General features: G+C 35.0%; 1 protein-coding gene across 3 annotated transcripts in view; it reads right to left on the reverse strand.

The window, feature by feature from the left end:
• MIPOL1 (mirror-image polydactyly 1) overlaps positions 1–21406 on the reverse strand; it is a 288774-nt gene that overhangs the window by 201163 nt on the left and 66205 nt on the right. For all 3 annotated transcript variants that reach the window (XM_024551295.4, XM_024551296.4, XM_053927699.2), the window contains one exon: positions 4177–4306. In XM_024551295.4, the coding sequence (XP_024407063.2) occupies positions 4177–4306 (130 nt within the window). The remainder of the gene's footprint in view (positions 1–4176; positions 4307–21406) is intronic.

Here is a 21406-nt window from a genome sequence, read left to right on the forward strand (position 1 = left end):
CCAAAAATATTATTACAGAATAGTCAACACAAACATCCTGATTAAGTTTTCTACTTCAAGAATAAAGACAGACTCCTTCGGGTAGGTATCCAGGGAGAAAAAACAAACCATCCTCCAGGGAGAAAAAGATATTTGATTGGTCACAGACTTCTTTTCAGCCACTCTCAATGTAAGAAAAAAAAGTAAGATTTTTACGGTGCCTCCTCGCACAACCAAGAGAAGGACAACAACAAATTTAAAAACAAAAAGCAACCAGAACCGACAGAAAATCAAACTGTATGGAAGTCTGACAACCAAGGAGTTAAACAAGAAACAATCATCCAGACCTGGAGGTCAGGAGGGGCAGAGACTGGCAGGTAAGCAGAGAGGACTCGCAGCAAGGTGGCAGTTGGTGGACTGGGTGAGGCGGTGGACTGTGGACCAGGAGGTCCCACATTCATGTGCAGATAAACCAGGGGGAACAACCGGGACAGGAGGGGAGACAGACCACACAACCCAGGGCTCCAGCGAGGGGAAATAAAGCCTCAAGCCTCTGATTGAAAACACCTGTGGGGGTTGAGGCAGCAGCAAGAGAAACTCTCAGCCTCACAGGAGAGTTTGTTAGAAAGAACAATAGGGTCCCAGAACGTACACAAACCCACACACCTGGGAACCAGCACTAGAAGGGTCCAATTTGCTTGTGGGTAGCCGGGGAAGTGACTGATAGCCAGCCAAGAGCAGAGCAAGCAGCTCTGTTCCCTCTTAGAGCCCTCCCCCACATACAGAATCACCACACAGCTACGTGAGTTACCCCGCCCTGGTGAACACCTAAGGCTCTGCCCCTTACTACGTAACAGCTGGGCCAAGACAAAAAAAAAAAAAAAAAAAAAAAAAAAAAAAAAAAATTGGCCCAAATGAAATAACAGATCAAAGCTCCAGAAAAAATACAACTAAGTGACAAAAAGATAGTCAACCTATTAGATGCACAGTTCAAAACACTGGTGGTAATCAGGATGCTCACAGAATTGGTTGAATTTGGTCACAAATTAGATGAAAAAATGAAGGCTATGCTGAGTAAAATAAAGGAAAATGTACAGGGAACCAACAGTGATGGAAAGGAAACTGGGACTCAAATCAATGGTGTGGACCAGAAGGAAGAAAGAAACATTCAACCAGAAAAGAATGAAGAAACAAGAATCCAAAAAAATTAGGAGAGGCTTAGGAACCTCCAGGTTCCAACATCCGAATCATAGGGTTGCCAGAAGGAGAAGAGGAACAGCAAAAATTTGAAAACTTATTTGAACAAATAATGAAGGAGAACTTCCCCAATCTGGTGAAGGAAATAGACTTCCAGGAAGTCCAGGAAGCTCAGAGAGTGCCAAAGATGTTGGACCCAAGGAGGAACACACCAAGGCCCAGCATAATTACATTACCCAAGATTAAAGATAAGGAGAAAACCTTCAAAGTAGCAAGAGAAAAGGAGACAGTTACCTACAAAGGACTTCCCATAGGACTCCCAGCTGATTTCTCAAAAGAAACCTTACAGGCAAGAAGGGGCTGGAAAGAAGTATTTGAAGTCATGAAAAGCAAGGACCTACATCCAAGATGACTCTATCCAGCAAAGCTATCATTTAGAATGGAAGGGCAGATAAAGTGCTTCCCAGATAAGGTCAAGTTAAAGGAGTTCATCACCACCAAGCCCTTATTATATGAAATGTTAAAGGGACTTATCTACGCAAAAGAAGATCAAAAATATGAACAGTAAAGTGACAACAAACTCAGTTATTAACAACCACACAAAACAAAACAAAACAAAACAAAACAAAAACAAACTAAGCAAACAACTAGAACAGGAAGAGAATCACAGAAATGGAGATCACATGGAGGGTTATCAGCAGGGGAGTGGGAGGGGGAGAGAGATGAAAAAGGTACAGAGAATAAGTAGCATAAATGGTAGGTAGAAGACAGACAGGGGGAGGTTAAGGAATAGTGTAGGAGATGTAGAAGCCAAAGAACTTATACATATAACCAATGGACATGAACTAAAGGGGAGCAATGAGGGTGGGAGGGGGAGTGCAGGGTGGTGGGGAATAAAGAGGGGGAAACGTGACAACGGTAATAGCAAAATAAACAAAATATATTTAAAAAAAGAAAAAAGAGTAAGATATTTACAATATTTAAATGAAAAATACTTAACCCAAGAATTTTATTCATAACCAATTAGAATATATAAATAACACACAGCCAGTTTGGAGCATGTTAAATCAAAGAATATGAGCCTTGCTCAAAAAACTGCTTGAAAATGAAATTCTGTTACCCAGGAATTCCTCACAATAAAAAACTCAGGCATAAAAATGCCATTTATGATAAAAGTGCCTGTGTTCATTATTCAATCCTTTTAAAGATTAAAATTAAAAAACAAGGGGTACTTAGGTATAAAATCTAACACAACTTTTACAAGTATTTTAGAAGTAGAAATTATAAAAAAACAGAAGTTTAAAATTGCTTATTTATTTCATAACTGAGTCAAATACTATTTAGTTGAAATACTGCATGTTCCAAAAGTTGAAAAAAAGCTGACAATTTCAACACCTTAATGTTTTTCAGTCTCTGTTCTTAAATGTAGATGGCCCTTTAGGGAATTAATATATTTTACTGAAAGAAAACATTGCATGAAGTTCAAAAATTTCTTCAGTTTCACTTCAATTAATTACCACTCCTAAATTCTTATACATTGATAGCACTTGCTACGAGCCAGGTACTTTTCAATATTTAATCATTTAGTCCTCTTAACAACCTCTATAAAGCAGGCTCTATTCATCCATTCTGTAGACCAAAAAACTGAGTCCTAGAGACTGAGTAATCTGTCCATGGCTGTACAGTTAGGAAGCAACCGAGCCAAGATTCAAAGACAGATATCCGGATTTGGAATCTGTGCCCTTAACCTCTAACACTACAATGTCTCTCAAATAAAACAACATGTAGAGAATGATTTGATTTTTACCAAATTATGCATCCATTCTACCACCAACTATCCATCCTACCAGATAATAGTGTTTAAGTATACAAGCAAAGAGAAATGTTTGGAATATTTCCCTATTAAGATAGTTATTTGGGAGACAGTAATGTAGAATTTAGGTAGAATATTTTGTTCCTTTATTTGCATCTTTTAATGGGCTTACTGCTTTTATAATAAGTCTACATCAGTCTTCTGAAAAATTGTCATTCATTTAAGCAAAAAACAAATCACATTTCTAATCACAACTTGAATACCATAATGTTAACTACTTAATAACCTGCTGTCTCCCTAAGAAGCCGTGTTTTAATTAGGACTTTACTTGACCTCTCAGAGCCCAGCACAATGTTGACGAGAGAGAACACACAATAAGTACATTGATGGATCATGAAATACTGTATTACTACACTTTATTTATCTTACAAGTAACGTGTTTCTAGATGCAGCAGGGCTTTCTTACCCAAAGCGGACCATTTAGAATAGCATCATTTGCACTAACTGGGAGCTTGAAAAAAGGCAGAATATCAGGCTCCACTCCAGACCTATTGAATAAAAATCTGAATTTTAACGAGATCCCCCAAGTGACTGGAATGCACATTAAAACTGGTGACGTACTTATTTCCAAGGCATTGTTTCTAATTGTGATCCATTATTTACCTATATTAGAATCATTTGGGTTGCTGGTTAAACATGTAGATTCCCAGGCTCCATCACATTTCAGGTGTCACTGAAGTTTAAAAGCCACAGCTAAAGAAGTAAAATGTAGTGAAGACTAGGAATGAACATGTTAAGCTGAGAGCAGTGAAAGAATCCAGACAGGTGACATAAATCAAGAAAGTGATAATAACAAAGAGGGAAGAAGAGAGAGGTTACCAAGGACAGCAGAGTGGGGATGTTGACAACAGAACTATGAAGAAGAAAGTAACTGCACCTGGAGTGTTGTGAATTTCTTTCATTTTTGTATTTTTTGGCAAGGCTGGGTGTGTGGGGCTGGGGGAGAGCAGTAACTTATTCCTGACATGCAAACTAGTATAGCCTGCCAAAAGTTTTAGAAATGGGAATATGGAGTGTACCATCGCAACATACAAGAATAAGTAACAGTTCTGAATATGTAACCAACATACATGCATACGTTTTATAAATGCTTCTAGTCTCATATACAGTTTTAAATGTGTACATACACTTTTAGAGACTTTTCCATGTGCTTGGCTCGTGCGACTGCTTCATCTCTCTCCTCATTGGCTAATTGTAGTCGAGACATAATAGCTTCTTCACGTTCCTTTTGTGCAAAATACACCTCTTCAACCAGAGCTACCAAATACATAATCCATAATTAATTCAATAAAGGAGAAATGCATACTTTTAGCAAAAATAAAACACAAATATTTTATTCACTTAAATTTGTATCAATTAATCACTTGAGAAAACATTATTTTAAAAGCTACTGTAAAATCGAGATACCATTTAACAACCATACAATGAAAATTAAAAGGCCAAATAACAAATGTTTGAAGGTTGTGAAATAAAGGACGCTCTCACATATACAGATAGGTGTATATATTTCTGCAACTATCAAGAAGAATTTGACAATGTTTATTACAATTGAAGATGTGTGTAGCCTATAATCTGGCAAATTTGCTCTTTGGTATGTAGCCTACAGAAGTTCTTGCATATGTGCACAATAAAACACATACACAAATGCTCATCGAAGCATTATGTAATAGCAAAAACTTAGAAATGACCCAAATGCACTGTAACTGGAAGAGTAAATAAATACCTTTATATTCAAAATGGGGTGCTATCCAGCATTTAAAGGGAATTAACTCTGGACAAATCTCAAAAGTGAAATTTTGGCAAAAATAGAAAGTTGCAAAGTAAGACAACTCTATGTATTACTTATAGACAGACACAATTAGCAAAAAAAAATTTTTTAAAGCATGGAAATGATATAAATACCCAAGTTAGGATGGTAGTTACCTCAGAAGGATGGTGGAAGGAGAGGAAAGGAGGAGGGATCAGGGAAGACAAAGCAGGGGCAGAGCTATGATGCTTTTAACCCTGACCATCGCCAGGGGCACCATTTATATAGATTCTCATACACATGGCATCATCTAATTCGTGCAGTGCTACAGAGGATCTTCGATGTTGTCTGAAATTGCCATTTCTCAAGCATGATTTCTACTTGAAATCTTACATAATTTTTAAAATATCACTGTAAACACCTGGATTGTTTGAACCAAATGTTATTTATGCTGTCAAACCACAAAATAAACTTAGAAAAGATGTTTAAATGCTCTTTGAGTTCATAAAATATTGGGTCTGCAAAGATCTGTTATAGATTAATACACAGTTATCAAAACATTTATTTTGATTTAAATTATACACAGTAGAGAGGAAACACTGAGAATAAGTCAACTACGGTCATCTGTCAGTATCCGTTTGGGACAGGTACCAGGACTCCTACGGATCCCCAAATCCTCAAATGCTCAGGTTCCTTATACAAAATGGCACAGTGTTTACATATAACCTTTATCTGCACATAGCCCCCAGCAGCGTATGCCTGCACATTACTTCCTTTGCATGGATTTGGCATAGTGCTCAATGTATAGCCAATTCAAATTTTGCTTTTTGGAAATTTCTGGGGATTTATTTTATTTGAATATTTTTGATCTGTGGTCAGTAGAATGAAAATGCAAAACCTGTGGATACAGAGGGCCAATTGTATTGTCTTTTGCAAGATAGAGTACAAAATGGAACATGAAGTGGAAAAGCAAAAGCCAAAACCACTTGCAACATGCAGAGCCTAGGGGAAGAGAAATATTCTTTCATCCATTTATCCATCCATCAAATTATTTATTAAAATTCTGTGGCAATCATCCACTGAGTTTCAAGTAATATGAATACCCAGACCTCCTGCCAAGATGGAGGCACAGTTAGAGACACTGTGCTTCCTCGCACAACCAAAAGATGGACAACAATTGAAAAACCAAAAACAACCAGAACTGGCAGAAAATGGAACTGCACGGAAGTCCAACAACCAAGGACTTAAAGACACATTCATCCAGACCAGCTGGAGAGACAGGGGCAGGCAGACCCAGCGAGGCAGTGGATTGTGGCGCACGCATTCCCACATTCGTGTGCAGATAAACTGGGAGGAACAACTGGAGAGTGAGAAGACCACACAACCCAGGGTTCCAGTGCAGGGAAATAAAGTCTCAAACCTCTAATTAAAAACACCTGCGGGGGTTGAGGTGGTAGCAGGAGAAACTCCCAGCCTCACAGGAGAGACGCACAGGGGCCTACAATGTACACAAACCCACCCACCTGGGAATCAGCACCAGAAGAGCCCACTTTGCTTGTGGGTAGCAGGGGAAGTGACTAAAATCTGGCAGAAAGCAGAGCAAGTGCCACTGTGCCACTGTTCCCTCTCAAACCCGTGCCCCACACACAGTGTCACAACCCAGCAATGTGAGTTACCCTGCCCTGGTGAATGCCTAAGGCTCTGCCCCTTACTACATAACAGCTGGGCCAAGACAGAAAAAAAAAAAAAAATGACCCAAATGAAAGAACAGATCAAAGCTCCAGAAAAAATACAACTAAGTGACGAAGAGATAGCCAACCTATCAGAAGCACAGTTCAAAAACACTGGTGGTAATCAGGATGCTCACAGAATTGGTTGAATTTGGTCACAAATCAGATGAAAAACTGAAGGCTATGCTGAGTGAAATAAATGAAAATGTACAGGGAACCAATACTGATGGGAAGGAAACTGGGATTCATATCAATGGTGTGGACCAGAAGGAAGAAAGAAACATTCAACCAAAAAAGAATGAAGAAACAAGAATTCAAAAAAATGGAGAGGTTTAGGAACCTCCAGGACATCTTTAAACGTTCCAACATCCAAATTATAGAGGTGCCAGAAGGAGAAGAGGAACAGCAAAAATTTGAAAACTTATTTGAACAAATAATGGAGAACTTCCCCAATCTGGTGAAGGAAATAGACTTCCAGGAAGTCCAGGAAGCTCAGAGAGTGCCAAAGAAGTTGGACCCAAGGAAGAACACACCAAGGCACATCATAATTACATTACCCAAGATAAGGAGAGAATCTTCAAAGTAGCAAGAGAAAAGGAGATAGTTACCTACAAAGGAGTTCCCATAGGACTCCCAGCTGATATCTCAAAAGAAACCTTGCAGGCAAGAAGGGGCTGGAAAGAATTATTCCAAGTCATGAAATGGAAGGACCTACATCCAAGATGACTCTATCCAGCAAAGCTTTCATTTAGAATGGAAGGGCAGATAAAGTGCTTCCCAGATAAGGTCAAGTTAAAGGAGTTCATCATTGCCAAGCCCTTACATGAAATGTTAAAGAGACTTAACTAAGAAAAAGACAATCAAAAATATGAACAGTAAAATGACAGCAAACTCACAGTTATTAACAACCACACCTAAAACAAGAACAAAAGCAAACTAAGCAAACAACTAGAATAGGAACAGAACCACAGAAATGGAGATCACATGGAGGGTTATCAGCAGGGGAGTGGGAGCGGGAGAGAGGGGGGAAAGGTACAGAGAGTAAGTAGCATAAATGTTAGGTAGAAGATAGACGGGGGGGGTTAAGAATAGTGTAGTAAACGTAGAAGCCAAAGAATTTATATGTATGACCCATGGACATGAACTAAAGTGGGGGAATGTGGGTAGTGAGGGTATGCAGGGTGGAGGGGAAAATGGGACAACTGTAATAGCATAATCAATAAAATATATTAAAAAAACAAAAAAAATATGAATACCTATTCAAAGTCTATACATCCTTCTCATCCTGGAGAGAACTATTACAGGGAGGGGGTGAGGGGGGAGAGAGAGAGGAGAGAAGACAAAAACAGGCCAAAAATTAAGTAGGCACATAGACAGGCAGATAGGTAGGCAGCTACACAGATAGAAAGATATAAATAACAGATAGTAGTAAAGGCTTTGAAGGAAAATAAGGGTGCGTAAGAGAGTCTTTTCACAGATGGGGAAGAGATTAAGCAGTTTTTTGGTTTCTTCAAAACCTTAAACGTACACCTATGACCATAAGATTCAGCTATTTCACTCACAGGTATTTATCCAAGAGAAATTAAAGCATGTGTCCATACGAAGAATTAAACACAAATATTTAAAGCATCTTTATAATAATAACTAGAATAACTCAAATTTCTATCAACAGATGAATGGATAAACAAACTACATGACAAATTATGTTGAAACAACTGGATATCTCCTTGCATAAAATCAAATGATTTTACTTGACCATTTGGAGAAGGTTAAGAGATTGTTGTTATGAACCCAGCTTTTGGAAGAACCAGTAATTTTCAGCATAATTTTCATAGGTTTTTTTTTTTAACATAGTATCATTTACTGCTCTCTGGTTTTCTGTGGCTATAGTATTATTCTGTTACCACGTATCAATTCATTACACTATTTTCAAGGAAACTTCTGTCCATAATGTAGTACAAAATAATGAGCTTTATTTCCCACTTCTAATTGTATACAATCTCCTTCCAGGTAGGATACTCATAACAGCTTAGGAAAAGCAACATGGTGTATTAGGGAGAATATGGACTTTGAATCAGATTCAATGTTTATCATATTAAACTTAGGCAACTTGTTTTTGTATACAGTGTATTTATTAAATTATTTTAGTTGCCATTCAGCTGTAGACAATAGAGAATACCACCATTTATGGTTGTGAGGAAAAAGTTAAATGAGATAATAAAGAAAGCTCTGGGCCAAATAAAGTGAACCCTCAACAAACATTAGTTCCATACCATCACTACTCCCACTGCTCTCAATCCACAGACTCGCAGTTTGCCTTCACTTCTAGACTTACCAAAACATGTGTTTTTGATCAATTTGGATTGTTTATGTATATAAAAATACTATTCAAAATTCCTCACTTTTTAGCCTTTTCCCCCAGCATGCAAAAAATTATAAACAGCGACTCAAAGAAAAATCACTCAGAACCTATTCTACACAGCATACTGCATGTTATAACATAACAGTTTATAAATAGTATCATGATACTCTAAGACATTTTTAAATTTTTACATTTAAAACACTTCTAATTTATAAATCAGATAGGATAGACAAAATGATGCTAAATAGTGACCCAAGTACAGATTAACATGTACAAGATCTGTCCAGAAGGTATCCAGCCATGTAATATGGAAAATAGAGACATTCATTAATGAAGATACAAGATACAAGAAACACTGTACACAGGACAATGACACCTCACTCCCCTTCGAAGTAGGCATCTCGGGACCTCACACAGTTCTCCCACTTGCCTTCAGCTGCCCAGCTGTATTTTCCTGAATCTCATCAATGGTCTGAAATCTCTTGTCTTTCAAAGGTGATTTTAGTTTTGAAAAAAGCTAGAAGTTGCAGGGCGCCAAACTGGGCTGTAGGGGGATTGAGTCACCTGGGTGATTTGATGTTTCACCAAAAAAACTCTGCATGAGACGTGATGCATGAGTGGGCACGTTGTGCTGAAACTGCCAATCACCAGTTGCCCATAGCTGTGGCCTTCTGAAAAGTCCACGGAGGAATGTTCAAGCTTAACTCAAAATTTGATGCAGATTCATTGTTCTACTCAGTCATTTTGAATGCAACAGCCACACAGTACACACGCTCACTCAACAGAGTCTACCACCCTCACTGACTAATATGGTGAAGTCGTCATTGTTCGCGCACGTGCATTCTAGTCTACTCTCCTTGGCTGCCAGGTTATGTCGTCGCGCATACCATTCTCATTATATTAACAATGGTTGGACTTTGTCCAGACAGACCTTATGTATCACATTACCCTGAAATATTCTGGCACATGGAAATGTTAAAATACTAATTACTAAATCTCAAATGCTGATAGGCTTCCTATAACTTTTGTAGAGTTTGATGAAATCTTTATAATGTGACATTTAATGCAAGCTATGCTCCACTGTATACACAATAACATTTGATGGAAGGGGTAAGGCTAGCCATATTACTTTAGTTACCTCTATGCCTACAGGTAAATGCTTTGCACCAAGGGTTTATTCCTGTATGATAAAAAAAACCATTATTTTTCCCTCTCTAATGCTGTATCAACTCTAAAGATGTAAATAATGTATGTATTTAATAAAGAAGATAATCCTCTGAGTATTCTAAGGTTACATTTTAAAATGCCATAAGACACACACATAAAATCAGATTATACATTTTATAAATGCTAAGAACTTTTTCCAAAATTAAGGTATTATTGAATGATAATTTTAACTCCTATTAGATTTTATGTAATATTTGATTATGAAAAACATGATTCTTTCTAGAATTCAGTACTTTTAAAGGATCAATATGCAACTCTCAAACATTTTTAGTAAAGAAAACTTAATTGTAAACACTGAGCTTTTCCAAGGTGGATGACTATTACAAAGTTCACTAGAAAATCAATATAGCATTTTAGTTGGAATTTGCTCATTAAACACCCACAGCTCTACTGCAAATTATGATGGAATGAATAAAGCAAATACGCATGCTTCTTTCTTTTTATTAAATGTAAAATCTACTGTTAATTGCATCTCGTATGTCATACAAACTTTTGTCCTTAACTATTAAATAGAAGCTTTAACAAAAGTCATTAGAGATTCTCTTTCTTTGACTTGAATAAATTTCAATATTTGTTCAGTAAAGGTTCACAGCAGTTAAATTACATTAACAAATATTATTAGCTACTATGTAAGCCAACCAAGTAAAATACTTATATTGTAGGTAAAACAAATCATTGGGTGTTTACAATAATATTTGGATATCTCCATTTTTAAACATGGTTATCAAATACCCTATAATACTTAGTCAAATTCAAAAGCGATTCAGAGAGAATCACACCCTACCACCATCACCAAATACTCAAATTTGTTTAGTAAGCTAATTGTTTTCTAATATGGGCAAGAGTAAATATGAAGAAGCTGAACCATACTAAGTATGAGTTTATTGAGTCAAGACAGAGTACATATTTTCTTAGTAGAACCCAAGTCTATTGACAAACCCATATTGTACACTTCTCAAACTACTTTTAAAATACAGTAGAAGACAGTATATTGTACAACATTCTAGTTCAAACATTGGATCATGATTCTCTAAATAACATAATTTGGAGGATAGACATTTCCTGGGAAAAAGAATCTGTTTGTTAACATCCTCAAGGTAGTTATGTAAATAGGAAAGGCTGAACATAGAGAGGAAAGAAGAAATCATTAGGATTTGAATGTGAAACACATAAAATAATCACTGATTATAATTCATGTTCCAAAATCCTAAGAACAAATATAACGTAGATAAGAGCTTTAAAAGACAGGTCTTTACTGTATATAAAAGAATTTCACATTGTCAGAATAGCTACTACTTCTACTTTATATGATGTTAAATGCATTCCTTGAAAACATGAGTTTTATGAAACCACCAAATACATAAATTCCAGAAACACAAACATTACCTGAGGTTTCTTAATTTACTTAAAAATTGTAACTTCTCCTTCTTTATATAAGTTGGTGAATGGGAATTTACACACACATGGTAAATGCCCCAGACCAGCAGCAAATTAACCAACCTATTTCACGTAGTTGGTGCTTCCACTGTTTTGTATTACAGTCCTGGATTTGCATTTTTACTTCAGAACTTCTTTTAAAAAAGAGATGATTATGATTTTCTAAAGTTGGGTTTGAATGTTCAATATTTTATATGATTATTTGGTAAATAACCTTTTCTGATTAAAAAGTAATTAGGTTCATTGTAATACAAATGCAGAAACAAAAATATTTTACAATGTAACATTCTGCATATATTTAAAATAAACAGAATATGGCCCTATATTCTTCAAAAATATAAAATATTTTATATTTTACATGGATTTCTTTCATTTGGACATGTCATATTTGATTGAACTAAGATGCTCCTAATATAAGATCTTACACTGGTCCCAATTATCCACTATGTAAACCACACTGTAATGAACATCTTGGTACACACATCTTTATGTATGTATTCAGCAAACTACTTGTCAAACTACTTAGCAAAATTCCTAGAAGTATGACTACTACATTAAAAGTTTGCATTTTAGCTCCTAGTATATGCTTTAAATTTTTCTTTGGTAAAGTTGCTATATATTTATAAGTCCTCACTTAATGTAGTTGATAGGTTCTGTGGCTTTAAGCAAAATGATGATTAAGAACACCAATTTACCATAGGCTAACTGATATAAACAAGAGTTAAATTCCTATGGCAACTCATCAGTGTTATACAAAATGTTATCAAGGACCTACTGTACTTACCAATGGTACAGGAGCTGCTAAAGATTATTAGAAAATTATACAAAATCTTTAAATAGAAAACCTGTAAAACAAGAACTTTTTTGCAAAATCCCCAATTACTACACACAAGTATTTAGTACATATAACTCAAAGACTATATAAGAACATTATCTAAAAATATGCTATTTACATTCAACCATGTATCTCATATGAGAGCTACAATTTTTAATGTGAAATAAGCTTTTCCCTGAAGTATAATTAATATCAATTATTTTATGCACTTCTGAAATAGTTTTAAGAAATACTTAAATTACTTTCTGCACAGAGTACTTACTATAAATTTTAATAGATGCCAATATGAAAATTCTGTGAAATATAACTGCTACCTAAACTTTTTAGAATTAATTACACATGTAGGAAAAGACTTAAAAATCATTTTCTGAAAAGTTTTCTGTTATTTTTATTTTTAATGCCCTAATTATTTTTGATATGCTCTAAAATGCTTAATATCATGCTAAATTCCATAGTATGCTATGTATAATAATACATTGCCAATTGATGGTTATTGTTATATACTAGTTTCTCTGTTTTCTCAATGCTTATTTTGTTTTCTCCAGAAAAAACACACTTTTCAAGGGAGGGAGGTTATAACATCAGCTATAATCTACCCTCAAGTATTGTTTGACCTGGCACACACTGTAATTAATCCTGATTCATACCCTGGGATTCTGCAGCCAAAGATAATAACATAATCAACCTCTCTACCTATCAGTATTTCCAGCTACTGTATTTCCCAGAGATGGGCCTTTTTATTTTTATCTGAAATGGTCATATTCTTGAAATCCTTTTTCCTTCCAAAACAAAATGTGTAGCTTTAGATATATAGATATATATTTAATGCACTGTTATACTTCACTACTATAAAGGCATTTAAGTGTAAGATTAAAGGGTTATCACCTTTTATTTATGTCTATCATATACACTGAAAAATGAGATTCCAATGTGTGTTATTTCTTAGAAGCACATATTATGTTATTTTCTATCCTCCTGACATATACGACTGATTTGTTCTGTTCTTGATCATTAGGCCATCAACATCATCTGAGACATGGTATAGGAAACAAGTAATTCTTTTTAGAAGAGAACACTATAAACATTTTCTATTACATAACAACTTTTATTATTTCCATGTTAGGGTGATATAATGGTCAGTTACATATCTATACATTTAACATTTACATGCTAGCCTGAACAGGAAAACTTAAGCCCTATGTTTCAGGAATTCTATGTTCTGATGCTTTGGGCAACAGAATATAAACAAGTTAACATTCTCTGTAATAAAAAGGGCTTGACAATGTTTTTTTATTTATAAAATATCACTGTAAATTTAAGCATAAAGAAAAGATTTTATGTTTAAAGGAAAAAAACAGATTAAATGTTTGCAGAAACAACACAGTAAGCTAAGCAAATTATGTACCCACTGAATTATATGTAAAATGTAACTAAGATAGATAGATGGATAGATAGATTTATAAACATAAGACTTAGGAACTAAGGAGTTCTTTTGGCTAAAACCCAATATTGGCCTTATTTCAGTTTAATTGGAAGAGGATCTCAAATTCATCTTCTCCATGAGATATCAGGAACCTGGATTTATCTTTGTACCAAAGGTTAATAAGAAATGTGTCTGCAAAAGTCAAACAGCATTAAATACTAAAAACTGATTATTATTCTACAGGAGTTGTTCTGTCATTCATAATCTCTCCATGCTCCAACCTTCCACAGCTAATCTTTAATGGATGACATGCAAGAAAGAAAAATAACTGACATATAAAGCAGAGACTCTAATGTGAGAAAAAAAAAAAACACTTTCAAAGAAACATACTTTAAATATCACAAAAATAACTTATAAAAGCTATTTAAATACTCTTCTGTATAAAATTAAACATTATCTGCATACTGTCAATAGAATAGAGGAATAAAAATTAATTTTTTAAAGTTACAACCACATCACTGACCTAAGAGTAAATCAATGAGTGCAAATCAGGTCACACAATACTATCTCACTATCAAACTCAACTTGTGTAAAACAAATTTTGAAGTGTTTGTGGTTTAATCATTTTATTTAGATAAGAAGAGATGCTTAGGACAAAGAGTCAATGTTTCTGCTATGCTTCTCCAAAACATCCCCTATATGGCCATATATGCTAAAAATTTTAAACTAATATTATCCAGATATAATGAGTCAAAACACAGTAAAAGTGTAAACAGCTACTATGAGGTACATTTTTTCCAGTGCTAACAAATAAGGAATGAACTGTTCATTTTAGCTTTGTTAAATAAAGAAGACCTACTTTTTTTTGTAGACATTAAAAACAATTTTCATATTTTCAAATGTTCTAAAAAAATTAAATCTGAAAATTACAAAAAACTAAAAACTGTGGAGAACAAATTAAAAAATACTTTAAAACTATTTTTAAACAGAAATGAATTCGTTCTGAAACAAAACACAAGGAACAAGTATAAAGGACACATGGACAAAGCCAAAGGAGGGTAGGATCGAGGGTGGGAGGTGGGGATGGCTGGGGGGTGGGTGGCGGGGAGAAAATAGTGACAACTGTACTTGAACAACAATTAAAACAAGAAAAAGGAAATAAATTTAAAAAACTAAAATAAAAATTTTAAAACTATCTGTGGGAAATTATTGATATTGGGTACACGTGCCCCTCTTAGATCAAGAAGTCTTAGAAAACGATGGTGACATCATCATCTTATCATCATAAGTACCACTCGCCGAGTGCCTTCACTGAGTTCAGCACTTCATAAACATTGCCTCACTTAAACATCACAGCAACCTATAAAGTAGGGCTTAGCCAAAGTTTAGTGAGGCTGCCACTTACACAAGAAATGTGGCAAAAATAACAGAACAAAGGTCTGAATCCGAAGTGTGAGCAGCTCACCACCACCTACTGCAATGGTATATGAGTAAGAAGTGACGGCTCACGGAAAGAAAAGTTTGAAATCACCAATCTGTCCATCTGCTGATGTACTGTTAGTGCCTAAGACAGTCCTTGTACAAAATGGCCCATCAGTACTTCTAGTTTGAATTTTTAAAAAGTTAGCACAGTTCCAATACTTGCCTAAAAAACCAGTAATGATGATGGTGATGTCAATAAAAGAGGGGAAGGTAAAAGGGTCAGTCATTTGGGATTTTAGCATGATAAAGGATACAACTCAGTCTTAAACTCTCATGACATCACACTAGAATGATAGAATTCACATCAGGTAAAGACCACCAGGGAAGCGAAGGAAATAGGATTCATGCTATTAAAAGAGTCTATGTAAAGTTTTATCATAGGTACACCTAGATAAAAGCCAAATTGGGTGTATCCCATTTCTTTTATTTCAGATTCACAAGTAAGTACAATGCCCTAGTGCTAATAAATACACACACACACATGTATCTCAAGAGTAATTTCCTCATCAAGTAATCCATTGTTTCTGATATTTTTCTTCTACTTTTTTTAATAAACAGTGAACTATGAATTTTAATTAAAAGCTAAACAAAACAAAAATCTTTTCAAGATTTCTGACCTTACCAAAGGTTTAAGAATTTCATAAAGAAAAAATAATCTAATATTAATATTAGCTAAAACTTACTGAGTACCATACCAACTATATATTGGGAATTTAATATATTTTCTCTAGCCCTTAAAATAATCTGGTAAATTAGTTAATATTCACATTTTACATGGGACAAAGTAAATCTGGAGAGACTACCAAGTAACTTGCCCAAAATCAATCCCTAGTAAGTCAAAGCTGTGATTTGAACTTGGGTCAATGTGATTCCAAGGCTTTTGGTCTTTCCATCACTTCATTCTACCTCACACAGAACTGAGTACCTTTCGTTTTATGTGGTTTTGAAGACTCTCATACCAGATTCTTATTCTTATACTATACAATCAGCTGAGAAGACCAGATGATTAACACATACATAAGGTACATAACATAGACAAAGACACAAAACAAATAAGGGGCAAATCTGAAACACTAAAAAAATGGCACGGGTAAAATGGCAAGATTTGATTACAACCATATAATTTCATAAAATTTAACTTTATTTGGTTCTTTATGTGTCAAATTTATCACAGGAATTATTTTAAGATGAGAAAGCAAGCATCTTTTTTTAAAAAAAATCACATCTTTTAAAAGTAACATGTACTTTTTCTAAAACAAATCCATGTTTTAGAAAAACATGGATTTTTCTATGTTTAGAAAACATGCTCTAATCCATGCTCACTGAAAAAAAACTGAAAAGGCAGAAACTTGTTAATTGAGCCACTAATACATCCATTAATACTACCAAAATTTGCCTCTTGGATTATAAAATATACGTGTGTATATATATTCATATGTACACTTAAAAAATTATATCATATGGCCCTGATCAGTATGGTTGACCTGACCTGGCTCAGTTGGTTCAGTGTCGACCAGCAAAGTGAAGGTCACCATTTCATTTCCGGCCAGGGCACGTGCCTGGATTGCAGGGGTTCAGACCCCCGTCAGGGCAATGGAATGTTGTTTCTCTCACATCCATGTTTCTCTTCCTATTTTTCTCCTTCCTTTCCCCTCTCTCTACAGTAAATATATAAAATCTTAAAAAAAAAATCATAAGCACAGTTTTCCCCTACTTCTTTCACTTAATACTTTCATAAAGATTCTCATATCAAAAATTCTACAGAAATTATTTTAATTATTACATGTCTCAAAGCATAAATGCCCCTTAATTTATTTAACCATTTCCTTATTATTCAATTGACTTTAATTCTCTTATTGTCATAACTAGGACTCATATATGAAAATTCTTACATACAAGTCTTTATCATTTATGTATCAAAAGGAAATGGCTCCTATTTCCTTGAGCACCTAAATTTTATTAACATTTTATTTGGAAGATCTATAAACATATATTTATATTCTATTTCAAATTAAAAAAATTTTAGATATATTCTATTGAATGAGCTATTAGTTGTCCAATTTTTTCCCCCTTTTCCCCCTTCCACCTGGCACCCCCCAAACCCTCCAGCAATTCCCCCTCTTAGTTCATGTCCATGGGTCATGCATACAAGTTCTTTGGCTTCTCCACTTCCTATAGTGTTCTTAATGCCCCCGTCTATTTGTATCTACCAATTTGTACTTCTTAATCCCTGCACCTTTCCCCCATTCTTCCCCTACTTCCTTCCCCTTCCCATATAGCCCTCCAAATGATCTCCATATCTATGATTCTGTTTCTATTCTGCTTGTCTGCTTAGTTTGTTTTTTAGATTCAGTTGTTGATAGTTGTGAATTTATTGCCATTTTACTGTTCATAGTTTTGATCTTCTTTTTCTTAAATAAGTCCCTTTAACATTTCATGTAATAATGGTTTGGTGATGATGAACTCCTTTAGCTTTACATTGTCTGGGAAGTACTTTATCTGTCAATTCTAAATGATAGCTTTGCAGGATAGAGTAATCTAGGTTGTAGGTCCTTGCTTTTCATCACTTTGAATACTTCTTGCCAGTCCCTTCTACCCTGCAAAGTTTCTTTTGAGAAATCAGCTGACAGTCTCATGGGAACTCCTTTACAGTTGACACTCTGCTTTTTTTATTGATGCTTTTAAGATTCTCTCTTTAACTCTAACTGTTGGCATTTTAATTATGATGTGTCTTGGTGTGGTCCTCTGTGTATCCAAATTGCTTGGGATTCTCTGTGCTTTCTGGACTTGTATGTCTATTTCCTTCACCAAATTAGGGAAGTTTCCTTTCATTATTTTTTCAAATAAGTTTTCAGTTTCCTGTTCTTCCTCTTCTCCTTCTGGCATCCCTATGATTCAGATGCTGGTATATTTAAAGATGTCCCAGAGGCTCCTTAGCCTGTCCTTGTTTTTTTTAAATTCTTTTTTCTTGCTGTCCTCATTGAATTTTTATTTCTTCCTTATGTTCCAAATTGTTGATTTGATTCTCAGCTTCATCCCTTCCATTGCTGGTTCCCTGTAGATTTTTCTTTATTTCACTTAATGTAACTTTCATTTCTACCTGAGTGTTTTTAATGCTATTGAAGTATCTGGTGAGTTCCTTGAGGACCCTGATAACCAGTGTTTTGAACTCTGCATCTGATAGGTTGCTTATCACCATTTTGTTTAGTTCCTTTTCTAGAATCTTGTTTGTTCTTTCATTTGGGCCATATTTCTTTGTCTCATTTTGGCAGCCTCCCTGGGCTTGCTTCTGTGAATTAGGTAGAGTTCCTTTGACTGCCTGTCTTAGTGGTGTGACCTATTGTAGAAAAGCACACCTGTAAGTTGCATGGGGCGGAGCGTTAAGTGATTGCCAGGCCAGGGCCACCTGTGTCATGCTCCCTGGCTTTGTGTTGAGGAAGGCTTGAGAGGGGACAATGCTGCTGCTGGCCTCTGGAGTTTTGCCCAGGAGGACGTTGTCTCCTGGCACTCGACCTAGTGCCAGTCACCTCAATTTCTCCTCATATGCCCCCGGTGCCCTTCCTGTTGTTGCCCTGGTGCTGAATACCAGAGATATTTAAGTTCTCAGTCTGTTGTGGGCCCTCTGAGAGGAGTCTCTTAAGAATCCCACAGTTTCTTCTGCTACCCCAACCCCTACTGATTTTTATAGCCAGAATTTTTGGGGACTTATCTTGGTGATGGAACCCTGGGCTGAGTGATATGGCTGACATCCCTTGCTCCTGAGGTATCCCTCCCGATTTTTATCCACCACACATGGATGTGGCACCATCTGTTCTGTGTTTCCATGCCACTCCAGGTTCTGTGCCTCTCCTCATCTCCGCCCCTACTATCCTCCTGGATGAATGTGGCTTCATTAAATCCTTGGTTGTTGGACTTCCCTTTAGCCCGATTTTATAATGGTTCTGGATGATATCTGTAATCTAGTTGTAATTTTTGCTTTAGTTGTACAAGGAGGCAAGGTGTCCCTTGACCAGAAGTCCTCTATTTGCAATTTATAATGTGTAGTTCAGGATGTTTTTGCACGTACTTTTGTAATGTGAAATATAAGCTAAATATTTATACTCTGATTAAGTATAATACTTAAATATGTGTGCATATTTGTGATATACTTTGTCAAATACACTTTTTATTTCAAATATAAAAATGAGCAGTGATAGGAACGAACATCCATGCTTATGTGGATTATTGTTTTTTCACATGCCATTTAATAAAACATGTAATCACAGTCTTATAGTGTTTCTCTTTCTATTTAGGTGCTCACATAGTTGTTTTTGTTATGGTGTTTGGTTTTTTGACCTCACTTATTAGTTACCAGGTAGAAGATAAGTTATTTAAGACTGAAAAAATATGAAAAAGTTCGTGAGTCTACCAAGGGCCAGTTAATACATTTCTTATAGTTTCAAACTACTGAATTTCTTAAGCAATTCAGATATCCTATTTTCACATATTATAATAATTCTCTCTAATGTTACAGTAAAATATTTTATATTTTTTCAATTAAATAGAACTGAGCTATTTAGAAGTAAGGATACATTCTGAAAATTTATACTTTAAAAACTAAGTGGTTGGCCATCTATTTTAACTAGATTGCTTTGTTCAGAAAATTGTATAACACTGTTATTTTCATCAATTTAACAGGCTATGAAAACTTTACTAACTGTGGTTCTAACATTTAACATGTACTAAAAAAATTTGTCCTTAATGGTATATGTTTGAATAAGAATTATAAAGCAATCAAGTTCTTTCCATTTTATGCATGCATGATTCATATTTTGTCAAAAGAAATCCTTAAATATATAGCAATATATAAATATCTGAAGTATATGATTAGGTATGTTTTGCGGAAGTTTAAAGAATAAGTAATGTTGCTTAATGAGTTCTCCCCTCCAAAAGAGAAATGAGCCACGCAGATATATTAATTCATGATTTTCAGTAAGTCACAATGACCTAAATCTTAGTAAATTACTTCTGTAAGAGACATGAAAAGTTAAATTATGATGCAAACACCTTAAAACAAATGTACTTCTTATAATACAAACAGTACATATATTTGATTATAAAAAGCCAAGAAACTTTCAAATTGTTCTAAATTTATATATGAATTATTTGTTTTTATTATACTGTTAGCTTTCCTTAAAATATATTACTCTTATATCTCCCCACTTAAAACGTCATGGCAGTTTAACATTAACAGAAAAGCAACCATCTGGTATTTAACTGGAATATTTATTTATGCTCGTTTTGGCTATATTTTCACAGCGATGTTAGTCCTACCTTATACAGCAATATTTTGCAGACAGGCTTTATCTACTAGTGTCTCTGATCTGAAATAACAATTCTCTCATACATGAAACCAAGGTTAAGTGGCTCATAGGGTATGACTTCAAATCAATCACAAAATATAATTATTCCTTAAAATCATTGTAGTCAATATAAAAAATGTTTAAATAAGTAATCTCTAAAATGCCTCCAAATGTTAATTGCTATTATTCTATAAAACTTATTTTTCCTTAACACACTAGAACAGCATAAGGAAGAGTCACAGTAACATATATGTGTATATATACAAGAGATCATACCTATTGAGAATCATGTGATCATATCTGTAATATATCACACTAGAAATTTTCTCCTTGCAAAGATCTGTAAGATAGACTCCAAAACATATGTAAGGCAGTCATTTACAACATTAAACTTTGGCAATCTTCCACTTTAATCTTCTTAGAGAAAACATTATCTCTATCATCATCCATACTGTCAGATAAAAACTCATTAATTGCACAAAACAGATTTTTAAATCAAATGTAGGTTTCCACTGGCAATGAATGTACGACTATCATCATACAAAGGAGAAGTATTTCCTCTCCACAAGCTAAAACAGTAAGTGGTATTTGAACTGCTGGTTGAAAGGTAGAGGCACACTGGTAATCATTATTTTCCCTTGTTTGTTCAGGCCCTTCCAACAAAACAAACAACCTTTTTGTGATTGGATTGACATGGTGTTAACAATGCATTTAATGCCCAAATCAGTATGAATACAGGTAAAGCTCTCACTAATACCAGAGCCAGGATGTT

This window comes from Desmodus rotundus, chromosome 7 (genome assembly GCF_022682495.2).
Source record: "Desmodus rotundus isolate HL8 chromosome 7, HLdesRot8A.1, whole genome shotgun sequence".
NCBI classification, from domain to species: domain Eukaryota; kingdom Metazoa; phylum Chordata; class Mammalia; order Chiroptera; family Phyllostomidae; genus Desmodus; species Desmodus rotundus.